General features: G+C 40.9%; 1 protein-coding gene across 4 annotated transcripts; it reads right to left on the reverse strand.

Moving 5' to 3' along the window:
• Window positions 1-2,202: 2,202 nt before the first annotated feature.
• LOC108596633 (RNA-binding protein fusilli) lies at window positions 2,203-21,024 on the reverse strand. 4 transcript variants are annotated; one of them, XM_017982590.1, is made up of 12 exons: window positions 19,285-20,115; window positions 16,089-16,396; window positions 12,705-12,986; window positions 10,534-10,810; window positions 10,386-10,475; window positions 10,260-10,314; window positions 8,754-8,864; window positions 8,316-8,586; window positions 7,719-8,255; window positions 7,391-7,661; window positions 3,075-3,325; window positions 2,203-3,009 (listed from the first exon to the last, which is right to left on the reverse strand). In XM_017982590.1, exons 2-12 carry the CDS (start codon window positions 16,215-16,217, stop codon window positions 2,578-2,580), a joined length of 2,706 nt encoding a protein of 901 aa, XP_017838079.1. In that variant the 5' UTR covers window positions 16,218-16,396; window positions 19,285-20,115; the 3' UTR covers window positions 2,203-2,577. The 4 variants fall into 4 exon arrangements, with proteins under 4 accessions (XP_017838079.1, XP_017838078.1, XP_017838077.1 ...); XM_017982589.2 differs by lacking the exons at window positions 2,203-3,009; window positions 3,075-3,325 and having other exon boundaries at window positions 5,484-7,661; window positions 7,719-7,865; window positions 7,935-8,255; window positions 19,285-20,120; XM_017982588.2 differs by lacking the exons at window positions 2,203-3,009; window positions 3,075-3,325; window positions 19,285-20,115 and adding an exon at window positions 20,897-21,024 and having other exon boundaries at window positions 5,485-7,661.
• Window positions 21,025-21,088: the final 64 nt, after the last annotated feature.

Here is a 21,088-nt window from a genome sequence, read left to right on the forward strand (position 1 = left end):
TGGAGCGCAGAATTTGGGATCGCAGTCAATCAAACTTATAAACGTAAGTCCAGTGTCGGCACGCATACGGTTCCCTTGCGATAAATCGTACTGCCCTGGGTGAGTGTTCGGCTCACATCTCACACGCGAGAATGAAACTCCAACACAGCTGAAGGAAAGCAATGAAAGAGCATACAAGCCGAGTACACGGAACAAATTGTGAGAGCTTCAGCTCTTTGCAAGAGCCTATTCCCGCTAGAAGCCGTTAGACGGACTTCGTCCTGCAATTGATTTACATAAAACCAATTGAGACCGCCGGTGAGAGCTAGTCCTCCTAGCTAGATTATGGTCATAGACCCCTCTAACTATGATAGTTACAAGCTTTTCAGCTGCCGTCTTCATTTCTATCGCAGTTAAAATTATTGAAAGCTGTAACTCAACTTAAAAAAAATCCGACTGACGAATTGTTTTGCTTAATTAACTCATGTATAACTCATGTCAAGAGCCTGTTGCGTTTAGCGAATAAACAATTTTAATGATAAAATGCGGCATGATTTGATTTCAAGCTATAAAGTTGATATAAAACCACAAACATGCAGACTTTACGCTGTATACCAATTTTAAATAGAGGTGGCAAAGCAAAACAAAGATGAGGCAGTTGGCTTTAAAAAAGTTTATTTGCAAATTATAGCATAAGAGCCAACATTCCTACTAGAAAATTTGGAGGTATCAATATAGACCGTGAGATCATCTACTTAAAATGCATATCAATTTGAAATTTGGTAAAAATGCGAAAAAAAAATTATGAAAACTCATAATGTTATGAGCCAACAGTCCTATAGCATCAAATATGTCAGTATAAAACAAGGATAAATATTCGCAAAAGTTATGCATAGAAGCTTGCTATTCTTTCTTTGAGAAGCTAAAAACTGCAGCTAAAAAATCTTAGCCAAATGTTATAGTACTGACAGTATGTTGGTTATGAATAATTACAAGGATAAAACCTGTCAATTGGTAATTAGGTACATTGGTGCAGATAAACAAATTAATTGCCAAGCTATAACAAACGAGTAAGAACTAGGATAAACACAAGTACATTTAGCGGAATGAATCATTTCAGAGTTATCCAAGTGTCTTTATACATTCGTGAGATGATGAAATATAAATATACTGCATGTTCAAATTGAGGAATTTTTGATTTTTTGTATCAATATAGCAGGTGTTAGCCGCTTGAATTGTCAAAAATGTGAAATAAATGGTAATCATTAAATGTAATAATACATATTTATTTTTAGCATCTATACAAGGAATAGTAAAACGTTCAAAAATCGAATGATTACTTAGCAAGATATGACTAAAAGATCAATGCACAGAATTGGTTTTTATTTTGTTTAATTTAAAGTTTAACAACGCTGTTCAAAATTTGGACAAACAATTTTTAAGCATCATTAGACTCACAAGACTTTAAATTAACAATTTCTTTTTTATTTGCAGATAACAATGAATTTTCTTCAAAAAGTTATGACCCACAAACCAAATGAGCAAAATTACTTTACACCTATGTTTAATTTCAAACTTTGAGAAGCTACAAGTCAGCTAAAATAAATACGATTCAGATGTTTTAACTAACAACATGTAGGACCTAATGAGAGCAAACTTAGCTTCCTTAGCTTGTATATATATCCGCTTTACTTTATCGTCCATATCATTTAGATATAGCCAATTCAAATTGAAGTTTTACATTTAAAACGAGCTTCGTTCTGTTTTGTAAATTGTTCTTTATTGATAAATTATGTTGTATAATTTGAAACAATCGATAATATCTTATTGCATAAAATATCATAACAAGTAAAAAACAGTGTGTGTGTGTGTGTGTGTGTTTTGTTTTTTAAATAGATTATTGCTTAGCGTGCTGCTTGCACTTGCAAGTTAAATAACAAATAAACTTGATGGCTTAGCCTAAACAAATAATGGATAAAATCGCTACGTGATAGATGTACAATTCAATTAATAACGCTTTCTACTTGTCTGCTATATATGTATGTGTATGCTATGTGTGTGTGTGTGTGTGTTGACTAATAGACAATGCAGATGTAGTTTAAACTAATTATGCTGCTTGGCATTGGCATTGACATTTAAAGATTGCACAAAATTTAAATTCAAAACATCGCATGTGCGAATATAAATAAATTGACTATTGACTAGGGATAAATTTGTAGTTGCTGCTTTTGGCTATTAACTAATTTGCTAATATATATATTTGGAATATAATATGCAGGCTAACAATAATAAATAGAGCAATTCACATTCATTGCACTGGGCATATTAAAGATAAATGAATATGAATCTGTGAAGAGAGAAGAGCGTAGTCCGAAACAAATTCATTAATTGCTGTCTGAGAGACGAGACGAGATTCCTTATCAGCAGCAGCAGCTGTACATAGTAGAGAAAAGATGCTAGATCTAGAGATTAGACTACAAACAAGTTTCTTCGATTGGCAAGATGATTGCTGCTGTCGTGTGTGTCAGCAAATAAATAGAAATAGTAATAGAAATAGCATTAGAGTATCTGTGTGTGTGTGTGTGTGTATGTGTGTATCTATGATATGTAAAGCTCCACGCAGGGGTTGCTCACAATGGGCGTGGCATTGGCATTTGCTTTTGCAGCGCTTGGACCGACGGTCTGCACTGCATGGTTCGTGTCCAGGCTAAGCAGCGTTTGTGACGAACTTGCAGCAACATCTGCTGTTGTTATTGTTGCCGCTGCTGCTGCTGTTGTGGTAGCCTGAGGTGGCAGCACTAAGCCATTGACAGTGGGCACAGCTTGAGCTTGAGTGGACACAGGCTTGGCAAAGGCGCCGCCGCCTGCCTGAACACTCAATGCTGCAGTTGCAGGTGTGGGCGTCTGCTTGTTGCTGCTGTTGGCTGCTTGCTTTGGTGGCACAAAGGGCACGCTGCTCTTGCTGGGCGCTAGAATGAGGCCAGCGTTGGGTGGCGAGAGCGGCGAGGGTGGAAAGAAGTCCACCGGATACTGCAAGCAACAACATGTCAATTAGTTTGGCTTATTAAACAGCAACAGCTAGAGCAACTACTTACCATGGCCTGATGCTGGTGCGAGGGCGAGTGGGCGCCTGGCTGGCTGTAGTAGGTGGTGGGCGATACGGGCGGACTGGGGTAGGGCCAGTAGACCAGCGGCGGCGGATAGAAGGCGGACGCATGATGATGATGATGATGGTGGGCGGGATGCGGACGCGGCGTTGCCAGCAGCGGCGTGTGCGGCGGCATTGGCGGCGACGCTCCATACGCTGGAAAGTGTGCACCAAAGTGAGCGCCCAGCACAGTGGCACCTACATAGACAATAATTAAAAGCAAATTAATTAAGAGGCCGCACAAAGTTTAAGCTTTAAACTTAGAATAAAATAAATTTAAAATAGCGCATTAAAAACAAAATTGAAAGTAAGTTTTGTGAGTAAGCAACACAGAGCGAGAGATAGAGAGAGAGAGAGAGAGAGAAAGAGCGTGTGTGTTGGCTGGGGCAGGAACAAGTTGCAACAGTTGCAACCAAATGTTTGTTGTTAGTGTTAATGTTAATGTTTGTTTGTTTGCTTTTGTTGTTGTTGTTGTTGTTAGGGTTAGTTATTATTTAAATATAAACGTATTCAACACTCACCGTTTAGACATTTGCAAAATGGTAGAAGAGACATGTATAAATATTTATTGTAATTTATTCAGAGTTATATATATATATAGTATATATGTATGTAGTTGATATATATTTACCAATTTTACCCAGAGACCATGAATACATTTTGCGCACATACGAGTTTAAATTTAAAACATTTTTTTTTTTGCCAGTTGTGTTTGTTTTTTTTTTAATCCAAGCACCAATCAGCCACTAAAAAATTTTTTGTTTTTCTATGCAAACCAAATAAAAATATTGTAAATTAAGATACAAATAAACGAGAGACACACAGACACAGCTGAACGACAAGCGCTGCGTTAAAATTTTTGTTCATGACGCACAGCCAACAGTTACGTATACGTAATATTCCAAGTTTCCTTCACGCATTACACAAAAGCAGCCGAGCAGCATCAGTTAGGCAAGTAGATAGTTCTAGCTATAAATGCTCTAGCCAAGATTAATCATTCAGCAAAAACATTTAAACTTTGGCAAGCCAAAGAGTTGAACTTTCCATTTAACATTTGTTGTTGTTGTGTTTGTTACATACAAAATGCGTGTTTGTTTTTTAGAGTAATATTCCCATTGGCATTACGTATTACGTATTAGATTTACCATTCGAGACGTTACCGAGTTGCAATAGTTACAAACACACACACACACGTAAAGAGAGAGAGAGAGAGACAAGACTTGGCACTGCAATTTTCAAACCAATTAAACAAATTAGAATGCAACTCGTAACGTCTGGCGAAAATAGATTTGTACCCGCAACGGCCACAGAGCAGCAGCGGCAGAGAAGATGCGCTAAAAAAAAATACATACGAATACGTAATACGCATAAAGCTAGACCCAAGCCCGAGCCCAAGTTACAAATACTTGTGTACAACCCAGAGCAGAGACAATATATAGAGGGGGGTGGGAGAGGGTGAGCGTGGGTGGGTTGGGGGCAGGACGTTACACAATCTCGACCATTGTCGTTGTTTCGTTTTTTTTTTAGTAAACTTAAACCGTATAGTATGAGTTTAATAAATTAGTAGGTTGAGTTCTGGGCAGAACTTTGGTGCAAACATTTAGGATTTACTTGTGGGATATTTTTTGGAATATTTAATGAGTTTTGGGGTTAATGAGAGTCTCACACACAGATATATAGAGAAAGATAGCGAGAGAATGCGAGAGAGCCTTGTTTGTAATGTATAGCGATATATGCATATTTATTGAAGTATAAAAAAATTAATTAAAAAGTTGTAACTAGCTTTTAAAAAATTTAAATATACATATGTAAGTATATAAATGAATTATCAAAAAATATATTGTAGTATATATATATATAAAGAATTGCTTGTGCACTATAAACTAATTAAGTTAATTACGTTTCCATAATGTTCGTTTGAATTCTTTTCGTTTTGCTGTGTGGGCTGCTTATGAGTTTTGTATGGAAGCCATTACGATATATATATATATAGATGTGTATATATGTATGTATATGTATTGCAACCCATGACAACTAAATTTAACTAACTAAACAACTAAGATGAACAACTAAGCAATGAAAATCTTTCCCATGCTAAACAGTTTTGAAATTTCGATTTCGGAATTAAGTTAAGGCCGCAAGTTTGAATTGAGCGCATCAACTGATTGTTAGACGCATTTAAGAAATAACTGTAACGTTAGCTATATCTATATAGACACACAAAATATACCCAATCAATATATATTGCCATAACCATATCAGATATGCTTATACTATATAAATATATATGCGCGTACGATCGAAAGAAGCGAATTTTTTATATAAGTGTGCGCTTATTTTGTTTATAAACTAGAATTAGTGATGACAGAGAACACACACACACACATAAATATATATATGTATACTATATAGATAATTAAAGTAATTCCAATGCTGCGACTAACACCAGTTACGCACATTTAAAATATAAATCGTTTCAAAAAGTTATAATGAGTCGAGTGGTTAGAGCTGCGCGCTTGAACGATCTATAGCTATAGCTATATAGCATTAGCACGCAGCGTAGACATACACAGGAAAAGTTTTCAAGTGCTTAGTTAATTAATTCAATTAATTAATGTACGTGTCGCAGTGGCCAACCAATAAATTTTACATTTTCTTAACAACTAAATTATAGCTAAATTGATAATTTCGTTTTGCTAGCAAAAAATGTTTAAAAAAAAACTAAAAGAATTAAACAATTTCATATTCGTTGCATGGAGCCAACACCTGACGACGCCGCCATTCAGCATAAAAAGACATGTATGTATGTGTGTGTGTATATGTGTAGGTGTGTGTGCTTAAAGATTAGTTATAGATTGCACTTGTAGGCTTAGAAAGTAAACAATAATAAAAATTAAGTCAGTTAGACGCTGCTCTTGAAGGATGTTAGCCTCTATTGTTAGCGATCAAGCACACACACACACACACATACAAATGCAACACGCACACACACACACACACATACAAGCAACCACAAGTTTGTAGTGTTAGCTCTGCTACTACAGCAATTAACAATTAAGTACAGTGAGTGTTTGTTTCTAATCCGGCGTATACACATTATGTTAGCTTATCCCACATTATGTTGTGTGTTTGTGTGTGTTTGTGTATGTGTGTGTGTGTGTGTGAGTTATGCTTAGACCTTAGACTTGCTTAAATGCTACGGCTCGCAACGTAAAGTATTTTCTCATTTACTTTCTTTTCGAACTTAGCCTAAAGTTGAACCCAACAAATTTTACTACAACAAGTTTATCTGGAATGTGTGTGTATGTGTGTGTTTGTATGTATGTGTGCGCGCACACACACGCTGCGCATTGGAAGCCTAAATGCCGGGATTGTAATAGGAGTAGACGCTGCCGGGCGTGCGGGTGAGCGCGCGTTTGGCTGCGCTGGCAGCGGCGGCAACGCTCGCCGGATCTTGCTGGAACGCGTTCTCATAGGAGCGCTTCATGGAGTGCGCCTGCAGAGCCAGCGCGGAGTTGCTGGCGGCGCTGGCTGCTGCGGCGCCAGCTGACTGCGTCGCTGTGGACGCACTGGCGCCAGTGGAGGCGGCGCCTCTGAACTGATAGCCCGTCGCGGGCATGTAGCCCAGCTGAAAGGGCTGCAGATACGGATGCTGCATGAGCACGTACTGCGGCTGGGCGCCTGGATGCTGCATGTACAGCGGATGGGTCTGCAGCATGGCCGCATTAGCGTACAGCTGCTGCTGATGCTGCTGCTGCTGCTGCTGCTGCTGCTGCTCGGCAACCAGAGCGGCTTGCTGGCGAGCGAGGAGACTTTGCTGGGCGATGTACTGAGCTTGCTGCTGAGCGAGCAGCGCAGAGTTCGGTGCAGGTGGCAGCTGCAGATTGAAGGGGTAGCCGGCGTGGGCGGCGGACAGGCCGCTTTGGGAGAGGCTGCTGCTGGGCAGCGAGCCGAGCGTGGCATGGGAAGCGGGCGAAGTCAGAGTGGATGAGGGTGGGGCCGACATGAAGCTGAGACCGCTGGGTGAGGCACCCGTTAGCGAGGAGTGGGAGTTGGGTACGCCCAGCATGGCCGCAGCTGCGGCGGCGGCGGCTGCAGCATTGGGCGACGTTTGAAGTGCATGATGAGCGGCTGCAGCGGCAGCGGCGGCGGCGGCGGCGTGTGTGTGCGCGTGTGCATGCGTGTGTGAGTGTGCGTGTGTGTGGGAATGAGAGCTGAGGCCCTGGGCGCCGCTGGGTGGCGGCGGCGGTTGAGCTAACATACCCGGAGAGAGCAGAGAGGGCTGCTTGCCCGCAGCAGCGGCAGCGGCGGCGGCGGCGGCAGCAGCTGCCAAATGGGCGTGCGGTGGTGGCGCCACCGGCGAGGCGAGCCCACCATTGAGCACATGGTTCATGTCATCGCCGGAGCACTGGAAGACCTCAATGTAGCGATACTTTTTGCCAAAGATCATGAACTGATTGTGTTTGCGCTGCGCGCAGAGCCGAGCGGAGTCCTCCGAGTCCATTTGTATGAAAGCCTCGCCGCTGGGCTGGCCCTGCAAGAGATCAAGTCTCAAAATCAAAGTTATCGGGAGAGTGTGTGAGAGTGCTACCTGCGCATTGATGACCATGTGCACCCCTTGGAAGATTATGTGCTTGGCAAAGTCGTCCAGGAAGTGCAGAATGTGCTCCACCATCGCCTCGTAGGGCAGGCCGCGCAGTCGGATGCAGTTCTTGGTGGTGCCCGAGGTGATGAGATGCTGTGGGGCATGGGTAAGGGTGTTGCACAGGTTAGCGTGGCCAGCGGCAGCGGCAGCAGCGGCACCCACCTGCGGCAGCAGCGGCAACTGCATGGTGGGCAACTGGGCAATCAAGGGGGGCTGACTGTGATTGTTCGACTCGTAGGTCTTGGGGTCCATCGAGCGGTTCAGCACCTGCTGCACCTCCGCTGTGGTCGATCTGAACAGCTCAATGTAGCGCTGGCCAATCGACTCGCGATGCCGTCCCAGCGCCTTCGAGGAGTCGCTCTCATTGGCGAACAGCACAAAGGCGTCGCCAGTGGCGCGTCCGTCGGGCTTCTTGACGAACAGCACGCCCTCGTTGCCGTCCAGCACATGGCAGGGTGCATCGCCAGTGGTGAAGAAGTCAAGCTGCAAATGCGCAGAGCGTTGAGATTGGGAGTGGATTCAAGCTCCGCGTCATATACTTACCACTTGCTTGGCGCTGCAGTCGTAGGGCAGGCCACGCATGCGAATGATCACCTGAGCGCCCTTGGAGAGAAAGGCCTGCGCTTCGTTGGAGGCGCCGCCGGCAATGGCCAAGAAGTCCTCGCCCGATGCGCGATACACTTCGATGTAGCGCGAGCCAATGTGATGCTTGTGGCGTTTCAGCGCCATGTCGCGATGCTCCTGGGACACAAAGCGTATCAGAGCCTCACCGTTGCGCCGACCCAGCGGCGACAAGCACAATGCAACGCCGCCTCTGCAACAGACACACAAAACAAAAGAAAAGAAAAGATGAAGAGCGAGCGATAGAGAGAGCGAGCGAGCGACTGTGAATTCTCGTAATCTGGCACTGATCCCACTGACCCGCTTATCAATGGGTTACGATTTACAGCGCAGCGCGCATCGTTTGCTCGTTCAACTCACTTGGCTACGTTGAGGCCGCGAAAGAATTTGGCTATATCCTGGTCACTGCTCTGCCAGGGCAAACCGCGAGCGCGCACAATGCAATTGCCGTCCACCTCGTCGTCGATTGAGCTGTAAGCGACAAAAGGGAGAAACAGATTTAGAGTTAGAGTTTGAACTGCATCGATATCAATTGCTCAAGGGCTGGTGGCAGATCTGGTTACTAAGCTGGAATTCTGGGCGTTATATAACAGGCTAAACTAGACGCTCACTTCGTTCGCTCAAGTCACGTTTCAGTTTTCGAAGAACATAAACATTTCTGCTGACTTGGAAATTGCCTAAAACACACACACACATAGAGAGAGAAACTGAATAATCGCTTGACTTGGCTTTGGCAACAACTGCACATAAAATGAATAATTCCAATTGGTTTATATGTAGTCCAGACTGCATTCTATAACTTTTACCTGCTCTTAATTTATGGACACGTGCTGGTTTAGTTGGCTATGGCCGATCTGACTATGACACACTTCTTAGCGATTTGCAGATAGCGCGGAAAACAAGACACGCATTCATCCAAAACTGCCCTTTACGCTTTGTTCTCTCTCTCGCTCTCTTTGTATATTTTTATGTCTCTGCCCACAGTTCGACTTCTTATCGGTTTACAATCCAAACGTTGACTGCCGACAAACCTCAAGCGATCGCAGCTTTGTCTCAGTCTGAGGTCTGAGCGTTTTTATTTTTATGTTTTTTTTATTTCATGTCGCGTTGAGTGAGTTTCGGACTCAAGGGCGATCAATGCACAAAATAGTGCAGACCTTGCCAGAATTGAAGCGTAGCCAAGACTCAGTCTCAGTCTACAGAATTGAGTTGAAACTCAAGCGAGTGAACCAGGGCAGCATAATTTGAATAATTCTTAGCAAAACAGTTCCTTTGAGCTGGTTCAAAGCGTAGCTAATAAATTGTTAGAAACACTAATTATGTTTCAATATTTTATTAACATTTATTTAAGCTGCATGCGCTTTGTTGCTAAGTCTTATATTAGAATTAATTCTGTAACACAATTAAATAAATAAATAATATGCTACATTTAATTAGTTCAATTGATTGAAATAGAGAGCTTGGGTATTAAACAGTTCAACTAAGTTTAGCTCAATAATTAATATTTATATTTATTAGAAAGTGTCGATTTGTGCTATTGAAAAGAACCGAAGAATATTTGGAATATTTCTCAAAGAAAATATGTGTATAAAATAAAATACTAAATTAAAATAATAAAATAATTTCCCAAGTTTTATAAAAAATACAATAACAAATTCAATGGTAATTTGACTTCAATCTAATATTACAACTTTTTTCCTAGGGCAGTTTATCCAAGAAATTATGGGTATAACATTAAATACTAGGGTAACTTGACTTTAGCTATTAGAAAAATTCTATTTGAAATCAAGATCGTGTGTATTTTGATTTGATAAGACTCCACTCAAAGTTTATCAAACTTATCAAACGCTTTTATCAATAACTTACCAAATACCAGGTTCCAGAACCAAATTGACGAGCTCATTAGTATCAAACTTATGACCTGCCAAACGAGAGAGAGAGAGAGAGAGCTTTTAATAATGCCCGATAAATTAGTTAAAGCAATTAATTTACCCGCTTGCAGCAATGTTTGAATCACAGTGACCATATCGCGAGATTCACGTATGTAAAAGTCATTGTCCTCCACAGACGTTGTATTGAGCTCTGTAATTAACAAGTTAATGATTTATAAATAAATGCAAATCTAGTAGTGACTACGCACCTTTGAGCATTTCCCCAATGGACTGCGGCATGGGCAGCGTGGGCGATTGCAGCATCTTTTTGATATCCTTGAGCGGGACGAGCGCGCGCGAGAGATCGCCCGACTTGTAGCGCTGGAACTCCTTGCGCAAATCGCTGAACTGATGATAATAGGCGGGCAGCTCAATATCCTTGGCGCAGGCCTCGCGATGCAGACACTGACGCAACGGCAGCTGACCATCGGTAATCAGCTTAATCTCTGCATCATGCAGCGACAGCGAACGCAGATAGGCATCGAACTATATAGAATAGATTAATAGATTAAGCTGTGACGTCAAGCAAATTGTAAAACATTTCAATTAGTTTGAATTGGTGTAGCCAAAGTTCGCTTTGGTTTGACAAAAGTGTGTTGCGGATTTGGATGCAAAGCCAGAGCCAGGCCTAAGCCCAGCCACATTTCTAGGTTACAGCTCTAAACTCGTTTAGTGTATCTACTACTAGCTGTGGCTATTTGCAATTATTGTCAATTAAGCGGCAGCAACAACAAGCGTAGCAAACGGATTTGCCGTCTGTTTGCTTTTTAGTCAAGTCATCATGAGTGAATACAACATGCAGCTTAAAGTCACATTACAAAGTTGAATAGGCAGCAAACTACTATGGGATAACCCTTGACGGAGTCTCCCCAAAAGGTTTTCCAACTTTTGCATATGCCCTGGCAAATATTTGCAAAAGCTTCTCTATCTAAGCTATCTAATGGCTTTTATTAGCCAGAGACGCCTTGTTGACCAAGCAAATTAGTATGCCAACCGAGCTCCCCTCCCCTCTCGATCAGTGCATCACGTCATGAGTTGCTTGCGGATCGCTGACAGAGAATTTGTTAATACGACAACATGTAAAGTAGACTGCAAAGTCCACGATATTGCTAAATGATATTCTCTACAAGCCTCTGGGGCTTGTTCATTAAGGTTATAGTGCACTTGAATTAATAATCGCATTTGCCACAGCCACAGCTACAAACTACAAACTACAAACTGTTGCGCCCAAGTTGACAATTCCCACTTATCGAGCGAATCTTTTTATCTCAAAACATCATTTTACATACACTTTGTTGGCTAAAAGTCTAAAGAGGGTATACTAAAGTGGGCTGCCATTGTCAAGTGCGCGCTTTAAATTCTTCAAATGAAAAATAATGGAGTATTCATTAAAAATAAAATGATACTAAAACTGAATAATCGATAAGCACAAATGAGCTGCATATTTTAATAAAAATGTATCAAAAATTTGCTCTATTATGCTAAAGTTCTCAAAAACCATTAGGAGAAGGCTCAATGGGCAAATACTGCTGAGACTCTAATTAAAAATAAAAAATTAACAATATTTATTACAGCTGGTCCATTGTAATCGATTATAGTAACTAAAATAAAACTATATATTTAAGTGAGCTGCTATTATTAATTAAACTCGAAACTATTGTTTTCAAATTCTTAAAATTCTTAAAATATATTATAGAAGAATTATAAGAACTTTAAAGTTTAAATAGCTTCCAAAGCTAAAATCCAATCTTAATAATATTTTCTATAGCTTGTAATCAGTAATTGAAAATAAAATAAAGATACAATATAGGAGAAGTGTCTAAAAGTCTAACAACATACAAAAATTTGAACCCAATTTTTACTATATTTTATAGCTTTAACATTCTAATGCATTTTTGTAACTAAAATAAATTTTACTTTGTATTTTAGGTTTTATTCGTGGCAAAGTGTATGCCATAGTTGGTTGAGCTGCAACCCCAGCGCTTGTTATTTACGTGAACATTTCCGTAACAAGCGTTACAGAGGCCGGAGGCTTGTCAGCATGTTCGAGTAACGCAGCTGCTGCCGCTGCCGCTGGTGCTGCTGTTGACGCGTTATCAGAGCCACGATAAGATTGGAGCAGCCAGTGCCCAAAACTCCAAGTGCAATCCCCGAGTCACGGTGAGCGTGAAATTACGCTTATCTCTTGTATTTCTCAATCACACACAGCAACCCCCAGATCGAGTTACAGACTGGCCAAGGATTATGTGTTGAGCATATAAATTTTGACTATAATTAGCTGACAGCACGAGCTGAGCACGTTGTTCAGACTAATCTTATCGAATCTGCTTTGGCGTCATGATAAGGCGAATTTCGAATATATATAAAGTAAGTTAAGTACCTCCTCGATGGCCTCATTGAGCGGTTTGCCCTGCGCCTGAGCCTCGGCAATGGGCAAAATGAGTTCGTTGCTGTTCTCCAAGCTGATGCCGTTGCTCGCACCATTGGCTGCAGTTGTGATGTTGTTGTTGTTATTGTTGTTGTTGCTGGCATCGCCAATTGCCAGTGGGGGTGAGCAGGCGGCATTGCTGGTGACATTTGAGTTGTCCGATGAGCTGGATATGGTGCGATCCTTGATGAAATAGCCATCGGGGCGCACGAGTATTTGTTTGGTGCCAACGATCTGCAAGAGAAGAGAGAGAGAGACAGAGAGAGTGATTAGCACCTGAGCAGCTGATTCGATTGATTAAAGCAGCTATTTGATATGGCATATGATTAAACAAAGTTCAAGCTGCTTAGCATATCCAAAGCGGCGCTTGCGTCAACGGATATGGGAATTCGAATTGGGTATTGGGCTTGGGAATTGGGAATTGAGTACTGAGGCAACAACTACAGGTAGCTATGCTAATATTGATTGGAAATCAGAGCGTTACGCAGAGGCACAAAACTAAACATGTAAAAGTAAAAATACATTTTTTTTTCTTTAGACTTTAGCTGACTTTTGTTGGCATCGATTTGCATAGCTTTTGAATATATAGCAACAATGCAGCGTAGAGAACAGAAGCTACTGGATATATATGTATGAAATATTTATGAGGCGCGTCATGTTAAATTCAACAACAACAACAAAAGGCAAGCCCTGCAGCAAGCAAAATAAAATGGTTGCCACACATGCCGCAGCTCAGCTCCAGCTCCAGCTCCAGCTCAGCAGGAAGCAGACGGCGACAGGCTTAGGCATTGAACATGGGCTAAGGTCAAAGATTGTGCACAAAGTAACCAAAAGTAACTGTAAGGCAAATCAGTGTGTTACAAATTGTTAAAGAGCAATTTTTAATTGAGTATATAGCATATTAACCCATTGAAAACCAGTCCATGTCCATGCTTTGCGCCGTTTCTAGTTCAATGAGAACGTGGCCAGGCCAGTTGACGGCAATGCCAAGTGAAAACTCTAATGAAATTACACATTCTAATTGCATATCGCATGTGCTGCAAGAACTCTGAGTGTGGCCTAGAAATCAGAGCAGACTCTTAATAAACAATTCAATTTTGGATTCAGCTTAGCAGCAGCAGCAGCAGCAACTAACTTGGCTAAATGCAGTTTAAGCTACAGCGCTTGACTTGCAGTCAGCTTTACTTATTTTTTTGTTTTGTATTTTAAATGTTAATTAACTTTAATTGTTGCCATGCGAGTCATAACTAGACTATAATTAACATGCCAATTATAAACATACAAACGTGGGGCTGTCTATATGTCTGTCAATCTGTGCAAATTGCAGCTACAAGAAATCTATATATATCTAAGGAAACTGTGTGTGTGTGTGTCTATCAAGTGTTCAATAAGATTGCATGTTGCTTGCGGAAGGAAACTTTGACAATCTATTTTACTTTTTGTTTATTTTAGAAAGCAAAGAAATTTAAGCGAAAAGTTTTGAGCACAACATGAATTTGAATTTCAAGCTCTTTATTGCTGCACAGCTCCTAATAAGCGCCACTGCACTCGCTCATATCTATATCTATGTATATAGTGCGCATACTAATCAGCTATATGAAGTGGAGCTTCATTAGGCAGCTTAATTGCAAACCCAAACAACAAGAAATTATATTAAAAATAGTCATGTCAATGCCATAGATACCAATTATAATTTTATATGACTTTCCATATGACAATTTGTGCGTCAGCCAGCCCTTGCTAAAAATATAAATAATGTGAGCCGAACTATTTCGAAGCGTTGCGGCTCAGTAAACCTTTGTGTATGCTAAACTCTCATTTAGTGAGTTGTTAACAACGCTTGGCACATAAATCACAAGAACAAACATAAACTTGCATAAATTTGGCAAACATATTAAATGAGCAAATCTTATACAACCAAAGCCAAAGCCAAACCATTTGGCAATTGCTTGCAGGCTTCAAAATTGAGAAAGTTTCAGCATTGACCTGTGCAAACTTTCCAAGCCGAGTGGGGGGACTCACACACCAAAGTTCATTAGTTCATAATAAATATATATGAAATATATTTTTAAATATGCTACCTTACTTTGGTATACATAATGAACTGTCTGTCTGTCTGTCTGTCTGTTGGGCTAGAGATTAGCATACGACGATTTGCGAAAGTATCAGTATATTAATCATAATTTGGCTAAAATTAACTGGTCGCTCAAGTGTGGCAAATTCGCTGTTGGCAACTCTCTATTCAGTTGAACTCTCTGGGCGTGCAACACGTAAGCAGCACAGGCGACGTTCAATGTCAGCGAGGGCTACGCCATTAAAAAGCACTTAAGACTCATCTGCCTTAAGTCTAGAGATGCGCTCACTATATATTGCGTGTTCAAGTCATAAAAAAAAAAAGCAAAACTGAAAGGCAATGTCAACCTCAAATGCAGGCAAATATCTGTTGTAAATGGGTGTAAACAATGTATATAGCTCTATAATGTCAAGCAATTGTCTGCGCACGCAAAGGGTTAAGAGCGGGGCAGGCAGGAAAACGCCTACGTAACGAACAGGCAACAAGTTTTGTGTGCAGTTTGCAAATAAAATTGCGTATTGAAAACGCCCAAAAATCAACGCAAAATGCCAAAGTTGAGCAGCAGACAAAATTGATTAGCAAACTCGAGGGAAAAACTTTGCTTTTAGTTAAGGTAAATACTTGAAATGCATTCTTTAAAACTAAATTATAAGTAATGCTGACTATATAACGTTTGTGTGTGTGTGTGGGTCTGACGACGTTTTAGGCATTTTCAAACAATTAGTGTCAATCGCTTGGCAAACTCAAAATATGCAAATAGCCGCGCAAGTGTGTGCAACGGGCAGTTTACATATTTATATAGTGGAGGAGAATTGAGAAGGGTAAACGCCTCCTCCCCCTCTCTGTTTGCGCTGTTTAAAGACCAATAAATGTCAAAAACAACAATAACAATTTAGCTAATAGACTCGTAACTACACAACACAATGCACAATTGTGACTTCCAAATACCCTAAAGAGCGCATCCGAACAGTCGCCTCAGCTCGGCGCAATTATAAATTTATATATAGAGTAGCGAATCAAAGTCGAGCTGCTGCTTGTTGTTGCTTTTGTAACATAATCAACGCGCACAGTTGAAAGTGCAGCTTATATATTTCAGTGTGAGTGTGTGTGTGTGTGTGTGTGTATCGGCACAGCATTCATTAATTAAGCGCTCAAACAAAATGGAGTCTCGCGCTCGCAGTGGGCGGCGCTTATTCGCTTGAGCTTGCGTTTGCTCATTTTTTGACAACTTATTAATTTATATGTAGTTGGAGCTCACTCACCTGTCCCGTTGTCACCTCGAGCAGCACATACACAAGCAGTATGATTTCCTTCTCGTCGGAGCCCAGACCGGGTCCATTCTGCCCACAGGTTGCTATGTAAAGCGATACGACATGTTCGGGTACCTGCATTTTGACTTAGACTTGCACTTTGGCACTCTCTGGGGCAACTGCAGCAAGTGAGTCTGTCTGTCTATAAATTTGTGTGTGTGTGTGTGTGTCTTTTGTATTAACCGAATTTATTTGTTGTTCTTGTTGTTAATTGTTAACTGATGACCAGCATTTTGAGCGAGTTTAGCGACTGGTTGTGCCTGTGGAAGAAACATAAAAAATAAAGAGACAATTAGAGAGTTGTTAAACTTTTTGTTAACCTTTGCTTGTGACGCCTTTCATGCATTTTAAAAACCTAATTTTTAGTGTGTGCTGCACTTAAGAAATGTTAAAGCACACAACTGCAAATTGGCAACAGCGCATTTCGCATGCCGCGCGCGCTGTTGTCAAGTTGCAGTTCGTGCTCGTGTGTTTGATCAAACGACACAGCAAAAACAAAAGTAAACTAAACTAAGCTTGAGCCCAAAGAGGTCAAATTGAAATTATTAACCTGCACAGCGATTTGAAATTTAATTTTGCTTGCCCAGCACCCTGCCCCAGCTCCAGCTTGGCGTGCCCAGCGGCGGCCAAATGGACAAAGTCAAGCAAAAGGCGAATGTGTGTGGAAACGTCGGCGACACAACGAAAATTAAAGTGCAATTTTATGAGCATTTTTAATGTGAAAAGTTTTACTTTTAATGAAAACAGCCAAGTGTATATATGGCATGAGCTTGTACTATATAATCATATATACTATATATGTGTGGCTTAGAGTCAGCATCAGAGTCAGTCAGACAAGTAAAAATCAAGCGCCTAACCAAAGGTCAACGGCGCGCATGGGTTAATCGGGGTGCTCAGACGCAATCAGAGTCGCCATCGTCAGTTTATGTTGCTTTTGTTTTTCATTTACTGTTGTAATTAAAATACAAAAATAATGCAAAAAACCAAAAATAAAGCTAAAAAATGAAATGTTTAGCTTTTTTTTTCTTTTTGGTTCGTAATTAAGTCAGCTGAAAGCGTTTTAAAGCTTAAACTGTTTGCGACAGTTTCTCATTTCTGTACTTTTACTTCCATTTTTTTATGTCCACTTTTTATTATTGTTTGTGGTTTCTCAAGATGTCCACAGTTCGTTAATAACTCATATTGTTTAAGCAAATCTCTGATGGAAATGACCACAAGAGAGGAAGCCACAGCCAGCAGCAACAGCAGCAGCAGCAACAGCAGCAGCAACAGCAGCAGCAGCAGCATGTGGCAATCTCAATAATGAGTGATTGCTTCTGCAATTTATGGTATGCACTTTTTTTTGTGCTGTCTGCCGTTATTGGCAATAGTACAGTGTGTGAGAATAATTATGTTCCCAGCGCCTTTAAGTTCAATAAGTGTAGTCGAGCTTAAGCGAAGCGGGAAGTGCTCAAGGTGTGCAGCAAATGAGGAAATGACAATTAAACAGTTTAGATCAAATCACTCAGATGATTTTAGGAAATGATAAAGGTTAGGGGCAAAGGTTTCGTTTGTCTTTAATTACAAGCAACGCACATAATTTTTCAAATCTAATTAACCATTTTTTGCAAGCATTTTTATGTTAACAATTTCCTAGCTGCATTTGCAATCTTCTTTATTATCGTTTTGCTGAAAGCCACTTAAGACTGCTGCACGCTCAGAGCTTTGTATTTGATTTATGATAGACAGCGGGCTCAACTCGTAAACAATAGTTAGACTGGCTGGCAAAGTGGTTAGTTGTAAACGTTTAGACAAACTAATGATTTGATTTGATTTTAATGCACAAATAATACCCCAACCAGAAATAGATATGTACTCGTAATCAAGAGAAATTGAGCTGCGAGTTGAATGCCAAAACAAATATTATACTATATAAAAAAATCTGTGAGCATCCAAAATGAATTTCCCTTTCGCTTCGCACGCTCACTCAGCAGCGGAGCACTGAGGCCTGTCCAGGGCTCAAGGTCTAAGTCTAAGTCTACTTAGTGCTCTTAGCGTGCAGTTGGCCAACTAACTTTTTGGGCATGGTCAGGGGGAGGGAGAAAACCGTTGCGTTTTGACTTTGTTTCGTCTGCTGATCGACAGTGACAGCATTTGGGTTTGCGTTAATGAAGCTAACGGTGGTCAGTCAGTCTGGCTGGCTGGTTGTGGCCTCTTTTGGCTAATTAGAACGGTCAGAGAAGGCCTCAAACGCTGAGTGAAAAAGAAATGCCGAAAATCATTAAAGAAAACGTTACGGTTTTTTATTCTCTTTTTTTTTTTGTTTTTTTTTCTGCTGTAGCGCAAGACAATGAAAAATCAAAATTATTTCATACGATAAATTAGTGACAGCTGCTCAAACACACAACACAAACAAATGTACTATAATTAATAAATAAATTGGTGAAACCAGTAAGAAATACGCGACTTTGTTTAAGCCTGTTTTTTTGAATGACATGCATTGCGCAAGTATTTTTGTATTGTTTGAGGTAACGCGAATTTGGGGCTGGTTACTGGGAATTCGAAATTGTCGTGTGCCGTTACTTTTGTTTTTTTTTTGTTTTCCCAACAGGAAACTTATGATTGCTTCAAATTGCAGCAGCAGAGTCAAATGCCGATTGCCAAAGTTTTTTTGTTGTTGTTGCAGTTTGTCTCACTCTTGCCCTATATTTCCATCTCTTTTGCTCTTGCGCAAGCAACAAGTGCAATAACAATTATTGCAGTTGTTGTTATGATTCTGTTGGCAGCAGCATAAAAAGCCAAAGCCACAACAAAAACGAGTCTCTGAAAGCGCAGCCGCATTGAGCTTTGCCAGCAGCGTTGGCGTCGCTGCTGACGTTGGCGTAGCTGCTGCTGCTGCGGCTGCGCAGTTGGTACACTCTTTACTGCTGCTGCTGCTGTTGTTGTTGTAGATTTTTTTTTTTCGTAAAGTTTTATTTCTTGTCTGTGTGTAACTGTAAATATGTTTTCACTTTGTTATGTTTGCGCATCTGCTTCGTCTTTTGCTCGCTCATTCATTCGTTCATTCACACGCAGGCATACCAATGTACATACCTATGTATGTATGTATGTATGTATGTACATACTGGCATATGTATGTCACATTTTGATAAATTAAGTTACAACTTACCATACAACAATGACGCCAACTCTTTAAACTTTTTCACAGTTATTTAGATTCTTCTGCAACAGGTTGTTGCTTATCTCTCTATTCTTCTTTTTTGTTTCTTTCCTTGCTCTCTTGCCTGTGCTTAACTGTTTCTTTCGTTTGATCTCAGCACATTAAACACATTGCACTTTGTTGTTGTTGTTGTTGTTGTTGTTGTGGTTGGTTGTCGTTGTGGCTGTGCCTGCTTTTCACAATTTTTTTATTGCACTTTCTTTTCTGGTTGTTTAACACATTTTGCAGCTCACACATACAAGCATATTAAAGTACACACGCATACAATTACACGCAAGCATGTGTATGTAGAAAAGGCGCCTGTATGTATTATTTGTAAGCTTCTGGGCTTCTTTTGCTAGTCACACTGACTAGTACTTAGTTAGTTTGTTCGTTTACCTTTTGCACGACGACGCGATCTAAACCAACACGTACATATCAACGACGATCGAACATACGAACGAACGGTGACGCCGACGTCAGCGTCAACGTCGGCGCATACACATGCAAACAGAAAACAAGTCACTTTTTGCCTTCTTTGCTGCCTGTTGCTGCTGCTGCTGCTGCTTCTTCTACTACCAACCGCCACATTAAGCGTACATATGTGTAGTAGTATGTGTGCGTGTCTCTTTATATTTTTATTTAACTGTTGTTTTTGTTTTCTTTCTAGTTTTCGACTAAATGGGGAGTGTACGTGTGTACATGTGTGTCTGTGTGCGCTTGTGTGCAAGTGCGTTAAGTTATTTTCTTTTGCTGCGACGACCGCGTTCGTCTGTCTCCAGTTTAAAACAACGACTGATCGAATTCGTGGGCCACAGGTAGCCACGAAGGTGAGTGAGCTGCGCTTGCTTGCTGTGTCGTTGTGTAAGTGAGCGCGCGAGCGAGAGTGGGAGCGGGAGATGCCGCTAACAAGAGAGCAGAGCAGACTTTACTCTCTGCTCACAGCTCAGGTGTATAGGCCATTTAACTGGTGTTGGTGTTGGTGCTAGCGTTGGTGCCATGCCAAACAAGATTCCAGCACGCAAACGCACAACAACAACAACAAATACAATAATAATAATAATAACAGCAGGCCATAAGTGAAAAAGACAAAAAAAAATTGGCTGCTTTGCCAATTGGCGTGCCACAAGTTGTTGGTAATACAATGCCCCCTAGTGTATGCAAGTAATTGTCCAAGCACTTGGCACAAGCGCAGTGCATAAACAAATTTAATTTAAAAAGAACTGCACGAAATTGAGTAACAATAACAATGTTTCGGCTCACAAACACGTTAAAATCAAAATGCGTTGAGCGCGCAGTGGCTTAGTCAATGGGGGTTTACTATAACAGCTCTTATTGCAGTTTTCCCACGCTGCGCACACAGCGACACCGAAGACAGTTACGCTCACTGGGCATGACTCGCTCTCATTTGCGCTCTCTCTGTATCTCTCACTCTCTCAGCTGAAGTTACTTGCGCAAGCCGCTCGCGCAGCCCCCGCACCAACAACACACCTGTACACCTGCATGCGTGTGTGTGTGTGTGTGTGTCTATGTACCTTAACTGCTTCTTCTTGACCAATTATCAACAGAACTGCCAACGTACCTGTTTGTCCCTTTAAAGCTGTGAAATTCCAGTTTCTTCTGAGGCATTTTTAATGAAAATACATTTGTTGCACGACATTAAAGCTGAATTTAAGCTTTAGCTATTTTAAACGGCACTATGTCGGTAGAAAAGAATTCCGCTTTCTCGACAGCAACAATCAGAATCGATTTCCGCGAAATAATATGCAAAGCA

This window comes from Drosophila busckii, chromosome 2R (genome assembly GCF_011750605.1).
Source record: "Drosophila busckii strain San Diego stock center, stock number 13000-0081.31 chromosome 2R, ASM1175060v1, whole genome shotgun sequence".
Lineage (NCBI taxonomy): Eukaryota > Metazoa > Arthropoda > Insecta > Diptera > Drosophilidae > Drosophila > Drosophila busckii.

What these genes read in the sequence shown, in the direction of transcription:
- LOC108596633 (XM_017982588.2), bottom strand. Translation starts at nt 16,217, where the DNA reads ATGCAGGTACCCGAACATGTCGTATCGCTTTACATAGCAACCTGTGGG. An exon ending in TCAATGAGGCCATCGAGGAG is followed by an intron (nt 10,811 to 12,704) that starts GTACTTAACTTA and finishes TATTCTATATAG; the next exon opens with TTCGATGCCTATCTGCGTTC. An exon ending in CGCGGCCTCAACGTAGCCAA is followed by an intron (nt 8,587 to 8,753) that starts GTGAGTTGAACG and finishes TGTCTGTTGCAG; the next exon opens with AGGCGGCGTTGCATTGTGCT.